Genomic DNA, 16,206 nt, shown 5'->3' on the forward strand with positions numbered 1-16,206 from the left:
CTTGGACCTAGAGTTTGCACTAGGGAATTTTAAATTCAGAATCATTAAGATTTTGAGAGTGGTCTACTTGAAGATATTGTGAATTTTCAAGATGACACATTAATCCAAGAGAAGAGGAACTTAATAGTGCAAGGGAACACAACTAAGTTTAAGATTGGACCAGATAATATTTTGAGATGTAATGGGAGGATTTGTGTACCAGTAATTGTAGATATAAGGAAAACAATTTTAGAAGAGGCTCATAAGAATAAATTGAGTATCCATCCCGGAGCAACAAAGATGTATTAGGACTTGAGGCCGAATTATTGGTGCCCAAGAATGAAGAGGCATGTAGTCGAGTATGTATCAACTTGTTTAACTTTTCAAAAAGTGAAAGTGGAACATCAGCGACCTGCTGGAATGTTACAACCATTAGATATACCTGAATGGAAATGGGATAACATTTCCATGGACTTTATAACTGGATTGTCGAAGACAAGGAGAAAGAATTATTCTATTTGGGTAATAGTGGATCGATTAACTAAATCTGCACACTTTTTACCAGTAAAGACCATATATAAGGTAGATGAGCTAACAGAGATCTACATTGCTGAAATTGTGAGATTACACGGAGTACCATCGAGCATCGTATCAGACTGTGACCCAATATTCACGTCGCACTTTTGGGGAGCGTTGCATGAAGCATTGGGAATGAAATTAAGATTGAGTTCAGCAAACCATCCACAAACAGATGCTAGACTGAGAGGACAAATCAGTCCTTGGAAGATTTATTGAGAGCATGTGTATTGGATGATAGAGGAATTTGGGATGGTGTATTGCCATTGATTGAGTTTACCTACAACAATAGTTTTCATGCAAGTATTGGAATGGCACCATATGAGGCTTTGTATGGACGCAAGTGTCAGACACCTTTGTGCTGGTATAAGGACGGTGAAAGTATAATTGTAGGACCTAAGATGGTGCAACAGACTACATATAAGGTTAAGAAGATAAAAGAGAAAATGAAGTTCTCACAAGACCGTTAGAGGATTAATGCGGACAAGCGTCGTAGACCTTTAGAATTTGAACAGGGTGACCATGTGTTTCAGAGAGTCACACCTACGACTAGAGTTGGCACGACCATAAAATCAAGGAAATTAACCCCAAAATTTATTGGACCATACCAAATTACTACACGAATTGGACCAATGCTTATCGGATTACGTTGCCTCTGTTGTTGTCCAATATTCACAATGTGTTTCACGTGTCGCCACTAAGGAAATACATTTTGGATTCGTCACATGTGATCGAACCAGACACCATTCAACTAAAGGATAACTTTTCATTCGAAGTACTACCTGTAAGAATTAAGGACAGGAAGATTAAGCGGTTAAGGAGCAAGGAAGTTTCGTTAATCAAAGTGATTTGGAACATTACTACTCGAGATGTGACTTGGGAACTAGAGAGCAAGATGGGGGAACAACACCCTGATTTGTTTATCGATGCGTAGTTTCGAGGACGAAACTAATTTTAGGGGGTAGTAATGTAAGTCCCATAATTTTCTAAACTCAAATTTGTGCAATTTTAGTGTATTTTGTGTTGAATTGCTTAGGCCTTTAGCCCAATTTTTATTTTATGATTTAAGTACCAAAGATATATTTTGTTAGAGTTAGTAATACGTTTAAAATATATGTAAAGATATTATTTATGGAGACCCAATTAAAATTATTTATTAGAGTATAATTTAACTAAGTTACGAAAAATTTAATACCGAACAAATTTTTTTAAATGTCACTTGTTGTCGATAAATTTATCTGCCAATTGAGTTGCAACGATAGTTGATACTTTTATTGAATTAGATTAAGATGTGAGTGAAGTGATGTGTGTAACAGTGTTTAGATATTATAATGATACTTTTATAATATATCTAATTATTTAATTATAATATATATATATATATGTGTACATAAATAACCAGCCAGGCATTCCCAGCTTTCTCGTCCCCATCCATTTCTTCTTTCTTTCTGTTTCAAAAAAAAAAGTGATGTCGGTTTAAAAAAACAAAAACCTCCATTTTCTACTAGATCTAAGCTTTCTTTCAAGAGGTGTTAGGAAGAAAAGTTGCTCCTCTCTACAAGGTGATGCTTGTGAGCTAATTTATTTGAAGTGAGACACATACTTCCTCCTCATTTTTTTCCTAAATTCGTAAACTTTATACGGTGGGAGAATGAGTGAAATTTTTGTGTTCTTAACAAATTATTTGTTGTTGTATTGTTGTTGTTGTTGTTGTTGTTGTTGTTGATGATGATTTTTTTAGTAATGGTTAAAAATAATTGATTTTTGATGTGTTTGAGTTACGTAATGAGTTATTTTCAAATAAATGAGTTTGAATTGAAGTTGAAATTTTACAAAAAAAAAAATAGAGTTGTTAAAGTTGTGAAAAAGTTCAAATTTTAACTAAGTTAAAGAGTTTAAGCAAAAAGTTAGATTGAAATTAAAATGTTTAGAGTTTAAAATGTTACTCTTTTAATTACTCTTGGACTGAGTTTAAAAACAAAAAGTTTAGAGTGCTTTATTAACTCAAAATTTTAGTGCATTAATAGTCGAGTGTGTGTATGTGTGATTTGGACAATATTCATTTTATTTAGTACTAAATAATGTAGATTATTTGGATTTAAAAGTTTGGTTTGTGAAATTGGAATTTTGTTGTGGTTGGATATTTTTTTGTGAACAAATTGTTATAAATATTTATGTTTATTTAGTTAGCATCTTGAGTCTCGAAAAGGAATCCAGACCGTTGGTACCAAGTTAGCGGTATGGAGAACTCTGATATATTAATGTTGACGTGGTGATTAAAGAAAAATGATTTTCTTAGTTTATGCATTTTCAAGAATAGTGGTTATGATTGATGATTAAGAATGTATACACATGATTATGAATTTTATTGAGGATAATATGTCTTGAATATGCTATGTGAAAAGTATGAAAAATTAATAGTGTGTAATGAGTATGAAAAGGGGAGTCTTGTAATAGCTACATTTACATAATGAATGTTGTGAAAGAGTCAAAGTATGTTCATGCATTTCATAATTAGTGGTCACCGTGATGGGCCACAGAGTTAGTGGTGACTGTGGTGGGCCACGGGATGGTTCCTTGAGTTGATTAGTCTATCTTATCATTACGATGATTTATTTATTGTGTAGGCTCGTGATAGACTACACTCTAGTAAATCATGATAATCTGTGATAAGTGTCACCTCGGTAATTATTACTAGTCTATGAGAGGCGGTACATTTATGATTGACGCCCCTCGAGGAGGGTTTGGAAATTCCAGAATCATGTGCATTGGCATATAAGCATTGCATTTGTGTGTTTGGCACGTGAGTAATGTTTGTTATAATATGATAATTGTATATAAATACTCTATTATTGTTTGTTATCATGTTGTAATTATTAAGTGTTATTGCTTGTCTTTATGACGTAAGTGTTAAATGTTATTTGTTAATTTCAATTGGTGACCTTTTACATTATTGTGGAAATTGGGCTTTGCCCTTAGATGATATCCGAGTTCGTTCCATCGACTGTTACCTTGACGACAGAAACGTCATTAGACTTCCCTGACCGACATTCATCGACTACTTGGATATACAACCCCATCTCAAGCAGGGCTACTTATACGAGGAGGGTAATGAGGACAAGTAGGAGAGTTGGGGCAGTATATCTCGTGGAGCAGTACTTTTTTTTTTACATGATCATGGGGGGATAGTATTCTTGGAGCAGAACTTTTGTGCAAGTGTCTGCCGAGAATATCCTAGGGATATGAGCGATGTCTGATAGGTCTCATAGCCCCGGTGTATTTCCTATTTGTATATTGTAGACTATTGACCCAAAAACTATTTTAGCTTGTTTTTATATATGATGTAATTATTTATGACTCTTGTCGTTTGTGTCACGACATAATATTTTATTAATTTATTTTTTAAAAAAATGCACTCGCATTGTTAAAAATCAGGGTGTTACACACAACACCCTTTCTAAAGGTAGAGTAGGTACTTGATGTTCAACTCTTTCTTCAACCATCAAATCGTAAATCTCAATTTGATTGCACCCTTCTCTTTCTTTTGAAAGCTCCATCACTTTTAGAATATTGAATGTAATTTGGTCTCCCCAAGATCAATGGGATATCATTGTCTTCTTCTATGTCTAGTACCACAAAATCCACAGAAAAATGAACATATCTACTTTGACCAACACGTCTTCCACCACCCCATATAGGTGTTTCATTGAGCGATTCGTAAACTGTAACATCAACTATGTGCCTTTAACTCTCCCAATACCCAACCTTCTGTATATAGAAAGGGGCATAAGACTCACACTAGCCCCAAGATCACACAAGGCATTCCCAAAAGTTATATCCCCAATAGTGCAAGGAATAGAGAAGCTTCTAGGATCCTTGAGCTTAGGTGGAAATTTCCTCTATAGAATAGCATTGCATTCTTCGATAAGCATCACTGCATTCTTTCTCTTTATAGATGTTTTTTATGAAATGTCTTTATTATGTCATGTATGCAATGCATCATTCATCCACGACAATTATACATAACTTCGCGATATACTAAATCCATAATAATTAAATCCTAAGTCCCTAACTCAAAACTGGAACCATATGTAGAAAAATAGAAACAATAATGAAAATAGTAACAACATCAAAGTCATGAAAATGGTAACAATATCAGGATCATGAAATTAATAATAACATCATAGTCATGAAAATGGTAACAACGTCAAAGTCATGAAGAATCATTTAAATGCAGTTTTAAAAAACCTATATGCGAAAATTCCATTTCCTCACACTCTACTTCTCTTAATCCATAATAACCCCAAAACAATTATTTTTTAATTCTTTTTAAAGAATTTCAGGGCCCAAAACCCTCATGCTAGAAGAAGTTGGTGTAACAAACATCACAGTTTCACATAAGCATCAGGAGCAGCAACATTAACAAGCATAAATGGTGCTTGACAAGCATACTGACCTTAAATTAAGGTATGCGCATCTAATTAAATTTTCCTAACATATAACTCTTTCAAAAACATCACACAACCAGATATAAACTGCATGCACATTCTAAATTAACATAAATAAGCTGAAATTTTCAATAAAATCCCTATGTGCTAAATTTCCTTTTTCCTCACTATTTTAGTTCTTTTCTTTTATTCCCTTTTTTTTTCCAAACAATTTCAGAATTTGTAATAAAATTTAATCCCCAATTCACATGATAAATGCTTTAATGTATAGAACTCACTATTTGTGTTAAGGGAGACGATGAGGTTTTGATTAAATCAGTTTCTGAACTCCGTTTTTGTTGAATTGCAACTTTGGGGTCAAGTTCTTCAACTTTGGATTGTTCTCTTCTGCTTCATTTATCGAGTCTAATTTTTAAGAGTGTAGGACCAGATTTGGACATGCAAGGTTTAAAAACAATTTTAATGAACCTTAAGAAGCTTTTGGTTTTGAAGGATTTGGAAAAGTAAAGAAGATGGGATGGAGGCTTGGAGATTGGGATGAAGGGTTTTCTGGGAGTTTGTTCACGGGAAGAAGGAGAAGAAGAAGAGAGAGTGTTTTGAAAAACATAGGAAATTTTGTTTTGTACGAAGATGGTGTTTAGGGAAGTATGATAGGAATTCCCTTATTTAACCTTCATTTATCCAAATATTTCCCTACTATCTCTTCCTTAATAAACCAAGTTTTAAACCACTTTTTTTATTGTTTATTTAATAGTTTCACTAATTAAATTCTAGAGTTAAAAAAAATATTTTTTTTCAGGTGGGTTGTTACAGTGTTTAGCAAACAAAGCTTTTGTCCAAAGCAGTTTACTAATTTTCTTCCCTTTAGCCATAACCAAGTTACCTTTACTGAGTTTCCACTTTCCAAAAGCAGCAATTGTATTCCCATTTTGGTTTGCAAGTGTAAGACCCTTAATTTTTATATCGTAAATTGTACAATTTTAAGGTATTTTGTGTTGAATTTCTTAGCCTTTTAACCTTTTTTTTTTACTTATTGAGTTAAATGCCAAAAATATATTTTTGGAAATTGGATTAATATTATTTGTCAAAAAATAATTTATTTACGTTGCGAAGAATTTAATACCGGACAGTTTAGTTAAAAATATCACTCGTTGCTAAAAATTTATCTGTCAATTGAGTTGCGACGAGAGTAGATATTTTTAACAAAAAGTGGTTTGAGAAGTGATGGGTGAAATGGTAATTTTTTGAAATATCTAGATATTTTTAGATATTTGTTATATATATATATAGAGAGAGAGAGAGAGAGAAAAGGAAAGGAAGGAAAAAGAGGGAAATAGAAAGGAATGAAAAAGGAAGAAAGGAAAATAGAACGAAAAACATTTCCTCGCGAGAACGTCTTCTTCCTCTCCCTGCATTGCGCTACCTCCGTCTTTTCTTCCTCCTCTTTTCTTTTCGTTTGATCCTTTTTGCTTCAAGAAAAGGAACCCAAGGCTTGGTGGGTGAGAAGACAAGGATTTCTCAGCTTCATTCTTCTCCTTTGATTAAAAAACGGAGAAAAACGGGGTTGGTGTTTTCAAAACCGTCAAACACAAACCTTCACTTTCCTCCTAGATCTAAGCTTCGTTTCCAGAAGTTATAGAAGGGAAAGTTGCTCACCTCCACGCTAGGGTGCTAGTGAACTAACTTTGGAAGCGATGTCGCAAGCGGAGATTTTACCGGAATTAATTACGGTGACGTGATCGCGTGTTAGAGCTATCGTTAAGGTAAGGGCTCCTTCCAAACTTTTAGTTTGCATTTAGTGACTTATTTGTGGTTGTGTGGAAAATAAATTTGTTGGGTTTGAAGTGTAGATTTGGGGAAAATGAATTTATTGCTTTTATGGGTGAAAGTTTGGAGTTGGGTTTTTGGTGAAATTGATGAGTGTTTTCGTGGAAAAGGAATTTGATTCATCTATGTGTGTTGTTGAGAAAAAGAAATTTGATGTGTTTGAGTTGTGGTTTGTGAAAATTAGTTTGACATGTGTTATGTTTGAGTTTTGTGGAAAATGAATTTAACTCATTTATGGGTGGTTTTGAGGAAATGAAACTTGATGTGTTGAGTGGTGGGTTGTGATGATCTGTGTTTTGTCGTATTTGACGTGCTCATAATTAAGATTATAAATTTTGAGATGTGTTTGTGTGGATTTTGTGGAAAAATGAATTGATGTGATTTGGTGTGAATTGTGGATTGAATTTGAGAATATGTCTGAGTATGCTCTGTGTGAAATTTGAAAATCATTAGAGTTAAATGAGTATTAAAAATGGGGAATCTTTTAATATATGCATTTACTTAGTGATTGTCGTGAAAATCGTTAGAGTTAAATGAGTATTAAAAATGGGGAATCTTTTAATATCTGCATTTACTTAATGATTGTCGTGGATAGAGTCAGAGTATGCTCATGCATTTCATAGTACATGGTGACCGTAATGGGGCCATGGTGATAGTGGTGGCCGTGGATGGCCACGAGATGATGTCATGTGATTAGTTGGTTCATCTTATCCTTGCAGGGATTATCGCATCGTGCTGATCTGTGAGAGATTGCACTCTAGTTGTGATGATCTGTGAGCGATTGCACTCTAGAAAACAGTGTAAGGCCTGTGATAGGCGACACTTTAGTAAATCGTGTGGGCCTGTGATGGGTGGCACCTTGGTAATTAGTACAAGGCCTGTGATAGGCGGTACAATTAGGATTTACGCTCCTTCAAAGAGGGTTTTGGTTTGGAATTCTGGAATTCATGCATTTTGGCATATACACATTGCAGTAGGGTGCTTGACACGCGAGTCATGTTAGATTCAAGATTATGATTGAGTGTTTGAACTCAAGTTATCATGGTGATTGTGCTATAATTGCTAAGTGTGAGTGTTTTGGATTTGTGTGTAAGTGTGATTGATTGTAAAACTTTTTGAAACTCAAGTTGTCATGGTGATTGTGCTATAATTGTTAAGTGTGATTGTTTGGATTTGTTTGTAAGTGTTGATTCATTTCGAAACCCTTTTAAAAGCTGAATTTTGTTGAATTTTGTTGTTTTCTGTTGTTTTCTGTTGTTTTCTGATGTGCATTCAAATACAGAAGGCTGTATTCGAACACAGACATCCTGTTTTTGCTACTGACTTATGTGTAGTCGAATACAGAAGGCTGTATTCAAATACAGACATCCTGTTTTTGCTACTAACTTATGTGTAGTGGAATATAGAAGGTTGTATTCGAATACAAACATGTTGTTTTTGCTGATGACTTATGAAACAACCTTGTATTCGAATACAGAGATGTTGTATTCGAATACAACAGTGCAACTTTGTTTAAAACTTCATTTTTCAACTTTGTTTATGCATGTTTGGCATATGGAAACCCTTTTAAGGTGCATGCTAAGTTGAAAGGTCATTTTGTGCATTTAAAACTAAAATGTTATGTGTTAATTGTTAATTTCGGTTGGTGACCTTTACAACTATTGTGGAAATCTGGGTTTTGCCCTCAGATGAGAACCAGGATCTTCCCACCGATTAGTACCATGTGGATGGGAATGTAGTTAGACACACCTAACTGGATCTGTGTCAGGAGGATCTTGCGGGGCGCGTGAAGATCACCTGGGATGTATAGTTTTTGTAGAATGATCAGATTAGGTTGACGTATAAGGACTAGATGTCTTTCTTTTTGGATTGTGTTTATTTTAATTTGGAAGACTGTACCTATACCAATGTTGTCAGCTTGACATTTTATTTTGTTGGGTTTCATGTACCACTTTTTGATGTGACGTGGGGGAGTTAAAATTCTTGCGGCAGTGTTTTTGTACAGGTGTCTGCCGAGAATACCCTAGGGGTATGAGCTATGTCTGATAGGCCTCATAGCCCCGATGTATTTTGATGTTTGAATACTTTGGATTTTTATTTCAAAAACTATTTTGCTGCTTGTAAATATTGTTGACTTTTGTCGTTGTGTTACGACTTAAATATTTATCCAAGAGTATTTCTTTCTTTATTTCTTTGTTTTTATGAATTTGTTTTGAAAAAATATACATATACTCGCGCTGTTAAAAATCGGGGTGTTACAGGAAGCATACATCATCAACACTAATTAGTAATTACCTTAGATACACCATCATTACCCCTCATCAAAACTCAAAAGTCACCTGAAGTATAAGATGTGAAGAACTTCTTCCTCAGTGTAACATGTAGTGTAGCACAACTATCAATTATCCATATGCTCTCATCAATTACAAGATTAATTGACTCATAGTCATGAAAAATAAAAAGACCATCACTAGTAGGAGTAGTAACATGATCATCATCACAATCATCATCACGACCTCTTTATTTATGTTTACCCTTCTTGCATTTATTCTCCTATTTCCACAAAAAACAACTCTTCTGTATGTGCCATGTTCCATGACAATAATGATACTCCACATTTTTGTATCTAGACTTGGACTTGCTTATACTATTTTCTCTACCATCCTTCGGTTCTTTTTTATGACTTCTACCCATATTTTCAATGATAAAAACTTCATATTATGATGAAGAACCTTGTGTCTTCCTTCTCATCTCCTCATTCATGACACCACCCTTAGCCGTATCCAAAGAATCAATACCTTTAGGAGCTGAATTTGTTATAGAAACCCGAAATTTCTCCCATGAATTTGGTAAAGATAACAATAGAAATAGTCCCAATAGCTCATCATCAAACTTGATACCCATTCCTAACATCTGATCAAGGAGTCCTTGAAATTCACTCAAGTGGTCAGAAAGGAAAGTCCCTTCCTTATACGTCAAATTTATGAAACTATGCAGCAAGAACAATTTATTATTCCCTAATTTAGAGGCAAACAAAGTTTGTATTTTATCCTACATAGTTTTTACATTTTTCTCATTAGCAATATGATTATAAACATAACCTTCTACATGTTTCCTAACAAAACCATATACATGTTGATGTTCAAAACCGTAGATTTACCATCCGACCTTTAGAACCAAAAATAGGAAAATGCATTTTGTTCACAAATAACAAATCTTTCATCTTTCTCTTCCACAAATTGTAATTAGTATCATTCAAGCATACCATGTTTATATTCATTTTTGTATCCATCCTTCAAGCAAGTCAGACAACTCTTTAACCCAGAGCTCTGATGCCACTCTGATGGGAATAAACTCATAAATACGATAACAAGTAATATGTGACGGATATAAAATTCTCACAACTTGCAAGAACCCGTGAAGGGCAACAACAAATATATAGATGGCAGCAAATTGATCAAAAATAAAATAGCGTAAAGAACATTGATATTTTAACATGGAAAACCCCTCAATGCAAGGGTAAAAATAATTTCTCTCTTATGATCCTAATAAGACTCCTCTCTAATTAAATAAGTGAGACTTATGGCTACAATATTTGAGTCTTTTTCCACATAGGAAGGAAGCCCAATACCCAATAATACGTTGGCGATAACAACAAAAAAGAAAGGAAAACATGAATAACTTAAGTTACAATTTTTGAATAACTTAGTCTCATTCAAGTTTTAGTATGAAGAAGAATAAGCTTCATTTGGGCCTTTCAAGCATTGAGCAATTATCCATAAGATGAAGTGGACAACTCTCTTTATAGTTATTTTAAGAAATCATTTGTAAAATTTGAATGAAATATATTTTATTTTTAAAGTGAGATTGGTTTGAGTATTAGCTCTTTATAAGGTTCTTGGATAACATCGTATCTATATTATTATCAAGGACATCCTTACCTTACCTTTGAAAGACATCATCCATTGTTTCTCATTTAATTTATTGATCGATTATTTGTATTCTTTAAGTATTAACATGTTTGATGTCATCCATGTGACACTCTTTTCATGAAACACGAAAATAACAAAAGTATTTGCAAAAAAAAAAAAAAAAAGATTTCTCCGTTTAGTTCATTACATTAGTAATGTCACATACTAATTATTGGAACACTATTGGTGAAGTTTAACAAAAAAAATAATTTTTTTTTTTCCTTATATTAAGACATAACAAACTTAAATACAAAAAAAAAAATAGATAAGGATAAATTTAAGAAAATCAAGAACCATTCATCGTAGAGATATGGATAAATTTAAAACTAAAATACATGACACACAAAAAAACACATAACAAATATATATACATTATGGATTGGGGTCCACGTTTTGGTTGTGTAACAACCCACCTTTTAGACATCAATTCAAAATATTATCATACAAACTTACAGTCAAATTATTTTTCTACAACAGAACAATTATTTTTAGGAAACAAATTATTTTAACATTCAAATAATAATTAACTTGCTTTATTCTTTCAAAATTATAAAATCAGACTAGTTACAATTACAAAAAGTTAATCTAATACATACATTAAAAATAACAATGCTTATTGAAAAAGCGTTGTTTAAAGGTTCTGAATTTTTTATTTTTTAAATTAACAATGTTTCTTAAAAAAAACAAAAAGGATGTTAAATTGTGCTATAAATTTTTTATGTTGGTGTAGTGGTTGCCACAATAATTTATAAAGTCACCTACATGATTAGTCATATTTTATTGACCGTGTAAAACTTTATACATAACATTGCATGAAAATGAAACTCAATAATTAGCCACAAAGACGTCTACAAATATGCATATGTCATACCATGATAATGTATGATTATATGTGAATAATAGTCCTAAATTTTAAGTGTGTTACTGCATGATATACATGTTTGAGTTTACGTATTGATTTATGAATTGATGTGTTATCCGTTGTTAATGAGCTAAATTGTGTGTTTAATGCATGTAATTAGTGGGAATTAGGGATATTTGATGTTATTATTCTTGGTAGGTGATAGGTGATGATTGTTGTATGCTTCTTCTATGTTTTAAATTGTTTTTGAGTTCATAAATAAATTTATAGGATACAAGAAATTATGTAATTATAAATTTAGATTCTAGTAATAATCAACTGATTGTTAGGTGAGAGTTTAAATAATATTAGTTCATCAATTACTTAGATTAAGATTGTTGGAGTTATTATACAATTAATAATTGTGAATTAATTACTTAGTAAGTAATAGTAACTTGGTAAATTGATGAAGATGATGAATGAAGATAATTATTAACGAATAACAGTATATAGCTTATAAGTTACATAATATCTAATGATGATGAAATGATAACGTGAATGTTATGTTGTTGATGATGTAAGATGTATCTAGTTGTTGATGATAAGTGTTTATGTCTCTAGTGGGTGGTTCTCTTCATGTTGCCTATGGTGGTTCTCGTTCTAAAAATTTGAAGTGTTTTTGCATACGGTGGTTCTCTTCATGTTGCCTCTGGTGGTGATCGTTATTAAAATTATAAGTGTTTCTGACTCTGGTAAAATATATCCTTCTCTTCTTCTTCTAACGTTGCTTTTTACTCTAACGTTTCTTCTTCCTCTAACGTTGCTTTTTCTTCTCTTTTTCCTTTGACGTTGCTTCTTCTTTTCTTCTTCCTCTAACATTGACTTTTCTTCCTTTCACGTTGATTCTTCTTCCTCTAACGTTGTTTCTTCTCTTCTTCCTCTGACTCTGATCACACAGTTCACATTCCTCTGGACGTGTATCATCTAATACATCCTCTTGACGCATATCCTCTAATACATCATTTGTACATGTATCCTTTGATACAACCTCTACACTTGTATTCTCTAATACATCCTCTGGAAACATATCCTCTAACCAAGAGATATGCCCATGGGTTAAGTTGCCTTTGGTCTAACTCTAATTAGGGACTTAGAAGTTAATTTCCACTAATTTTTCAATATATTTTTGACTTGTTATGAGTATTAAGGAGTGACAATATATTTCAAACCAATGGTACCAAGGCAATGCATACATAGCATACACAAGTGCATTATATTATCATTAATCAGTTTATACATGACCTTATTCACGTTATAAACGAGGAATCATAAAGAAACCCCCAAAAATTTGGGTAAAGGCATATGATGAAAGGTGTTGGTTGCAACAAACTGAAGTATGAATGGGTTGTGCTGATGTGTCGATGGCATAAGCTCGGGCAATGAAGCTTAAAACTTAACTACCGAAAACTGATTTACGGTAAAAAAAAAACAAAAAAACTTATTGTATAATTCAAAGTTTTTAAAAGTATTTTCAACGTGAATTTAACATGAATTCATTAAACGATGTCACTGTGCAATATCATCTTGAAGCAACTCATCCATTTTTATTCTAATCATGAACTCAATACATGGGTTCGTTGAATATGACCTACTAATTATCATAAATTTATTATTATTAATAAATTAATAAAAAAAGTAACAGTTATAATTTTATTATTATTAAATTATGAAAGTACCGTTCTTTATTAAGAGCTTCGTGATTGTCACAACTCTGGTGAACTCGCCAAAAACTAAATGTTATGTAATTATGGCGGACGAATTTATTTAGCTACTATTGGAGATGGTCTATCTAGAGGGACAAAAAATTTGACTCATCTAAAAATATATTGATAAAATGAATAAATTAATAATTAATCTTATAATCATTAATAATTGATCATGATGCATGTACACATTATATTAATTATTAATTTGATTATGAGTTGTTAATATTATTCGCTTTTGTTCATTTTAGAAAAATTAAATAAATAATTTAATTTTTTTTAAAAACAGAAAGAGCCCAATTCATATTATTAGAAGAAAAAAAACATAAATAATAAAAATAAAAATATCTTTTGTATTTTAAAATAATTTATTATTTTACTGTATTTTTTATTACTATTATTTATATATTCTCAATATAATATCTTTTTACTATGTACTTATTAGCACTATACTTAACAAAAATAATTTAATTAAAATAGTATTTTTATTTTATTTATCCAGTACTTATATCAAATTATTTTTATTATGTAATAAATGATAAAATGATTTAATTATTTTGAAAATAAAAGAGTAAAAAAGAAAAATTGTTGAAAATGGTCTTTTGGGTGCTTTCCAACGTTGTATAACGTCATTTGCCTTTTTGTTTGTTTCTTTTTGTATTCTTTCAGAGAGCGTTCTGTCTCTCTGCAACAAGAAGCCACCAACTGACCGACCCCTATCTCTCATTTCATCGACTTTCCTCTCTTCCTTTAAATTTCGGGTACTACACTATCTAGTGACCGTTGATTTTGAATCAATTGATATTAGGGCATGTCGTCACAACAGGGTGGGAGCAATGCAGTGGATTTCGACCTACCTGACGAGATTCTGGCGGTTATACCGACGGACCCGTACCATCAGTTGGATCTCGCCCGGAAAATAACTTCTATGGCCATCGCTTCTAGGGTTTCATCTCTTGAGTCCGACACCGGTCGCCTCCGCCAGAAGCTTCTAGAAAAGGATCGACTTATCGATGACCTCGAGGACCGTGTCTCTACGCTCACTCGCGCCGCACAACAGGCTCACTCTGCCCTCAACACGGCCGTTGAAGAAAATGTCTGTCCTACTCTCAATTCCCAATTATTTTATTTATTAAATTATTAAACTTCCCCGTTTTTTTCGTTTTTTTTTTGTTTGCATTTTATGTGATATATAATGTATGTTTACTATTGATTTATTTTTATTTGTTAATATCAACTTATCCAGTTCTCATTTTGAAAATAAATGGGATAGAGGCTGTATGTATAGTGTTTTATAACTAAATGGTGCTAGGTGATAATTGATGAACTTTCTATGTACAAGAGTGGAAAGAGAGAGTGGAGGAAATGAATGATGTTGATGTGTAATAATGGTCTAATGGGAGTTGCTTACAAGCTTCTTAACAATAAAGTATCATTTTGATATGTCACATGTGATTTCGAGTTTCATAGATTAAGAGAGAGAATATAAGATTTTGAAAAAAGAGATAATATTTGTGAGTTAAGCTACTTAGGGATGAAAACTCCTATTGGAGTGAAAATTGAGTACCACATGGACACACTTAAAAGCTTAAAGTGGGTTCTTAAAATTCTACCATTGGAGATGGCAGCAGATGTTGAAGGCTGGTGGTGGTATGAAAGATGTGGTTATTAAATGTAGAATATCTGTTTCATTTTAAATATATATATATATATACCTCAAGAAAAAGGTTAGTTATATTTTAGTATTCTATTGCCATTTGTTGGTAATTATCAGAGAAGAAGTTTTTAAGGAACCTAACCTGGTGAGAGGAAGAGACAACGGATTAGGTTCCTTGGTGCTTGTGAAATTGTTTGCATGTTTGGTTGGAAATTTTGAAATTTAAATATTTTCCACAGATCAATGTAATGGTAGATGATTTTGTAATGTACATTTTGATTGTAGGTGAAGCTTACAAAGGAGAGGGATGAATTGGCAGCAACAGTGAAGAAGCTAAGTCGAGACTTTGCAAGGGTGGATGTTCATTTCATTTCTGTATCTGTTGTGTTGTTTTGAATTATTTGCCGTGTGTGGTTTGTCTTTAATTCTCAATTTTTTTACTTGAATGACTTATTCTAATGGTATGTATCATTACTTGATAGATGCCTAAGAAAATGTAGCCAACTTTTATACCATAATAACACTAGGCCACGATTTCTGGTCACGGGTTCATATCCTTGACCACTTCATATTATACTGATAGAGGCTTGAGAAAAATGTTGGCTGCCAAAGTAAAATATACCATTGCTGAATGAGTATGTGATAGTCAATTATTACTGTACAGCGTCCACACTAGTACTCTAACCAATAACATTGATACGCTACAAAACCCAGTTTGTTAATTACATTTTTTGAGAAGTTCCAAACCTGGCAGACTACATATTTTGCTGAGCTGGTAGCCTCCTTATGCAGGCTACATATTGTGCTGAACAGTTGTTCTAGAATTCAATTTTTCTTTGTAGAGTTTTAATGATGGCGTTTGTAAGCCAAACATGGGGGACATGAAGTTAATATGAACCATGGAGTAATGAGTTTATCGATCCTCCCAAAGATATGCTCATATTTCACTACCCCTATGTTACATTAGTTGGTTTAGTATATCTTTTCCTTCACTTATATGATTTTTAACTCAACTACTGACATATGTGTATTCTTGTATATACATTTGGCTTTTTACTACTGCATGCATCTTTTTCCTTGTATATATTATGTGCTGATGAACATCGACTTGCATGTGAAGATCTATTTTTTTTATCCCCCCTCC

The 16,206-nt window shown here is 32.7% G+C and overlaps 1 protein-coding gene across 2 annotated transcripts in view; it reads left to right on the forward strand.

The window, feature by feature from the left end:
- Nucleotides 1-14,062: 14,062 nt before the first annotated feature.
- The window catches only part of LOC101512392 (uncharacterized protein At4g15545-like), an 8,805-nt gene continuing 6,661 nt past the window's right edge, over nucleotides 14,063-16,206 (forward strand). The window contains exons 1-2 of one of the 2 annotated variants that reach the window (XM_004514342.4): nucleotides 14,063-14,501; nucleotides 15,348-15,416. In XM_004514342.4, coding sequence (XP_004514399.1) covers nucleotides 14,217-14,501; nucleotides 15,348-15,416 — 354 coding nt within the window. In that variant the 5' untranslated portion in view covers nucleotides 14,063-14,216. The remainder of the gene's footprint in view (nucleotides 14,502-15,347; nucleotides 15,417-16,206) is intronic. The other variant, XM_027330480.2, reaches the window with a different exon arrangement.

The sequence above is a fragment of the Cicer arietinum genome, chromosome 7 (genome assembly GCF_000331145.2).
Source record: "Cicer arietinum cultivar CDC Frontier isolate Library 1 chromosome 7, Cicar.CDCFrontier_v2.0, whole genome shotgun sequence".
Lineage (NCBI taxonomy): Eukaryota > Viridiplantae > Streptophyta > Magnoliopsida > Fabales > Fabaceae > Cicer > Cicer arietinum.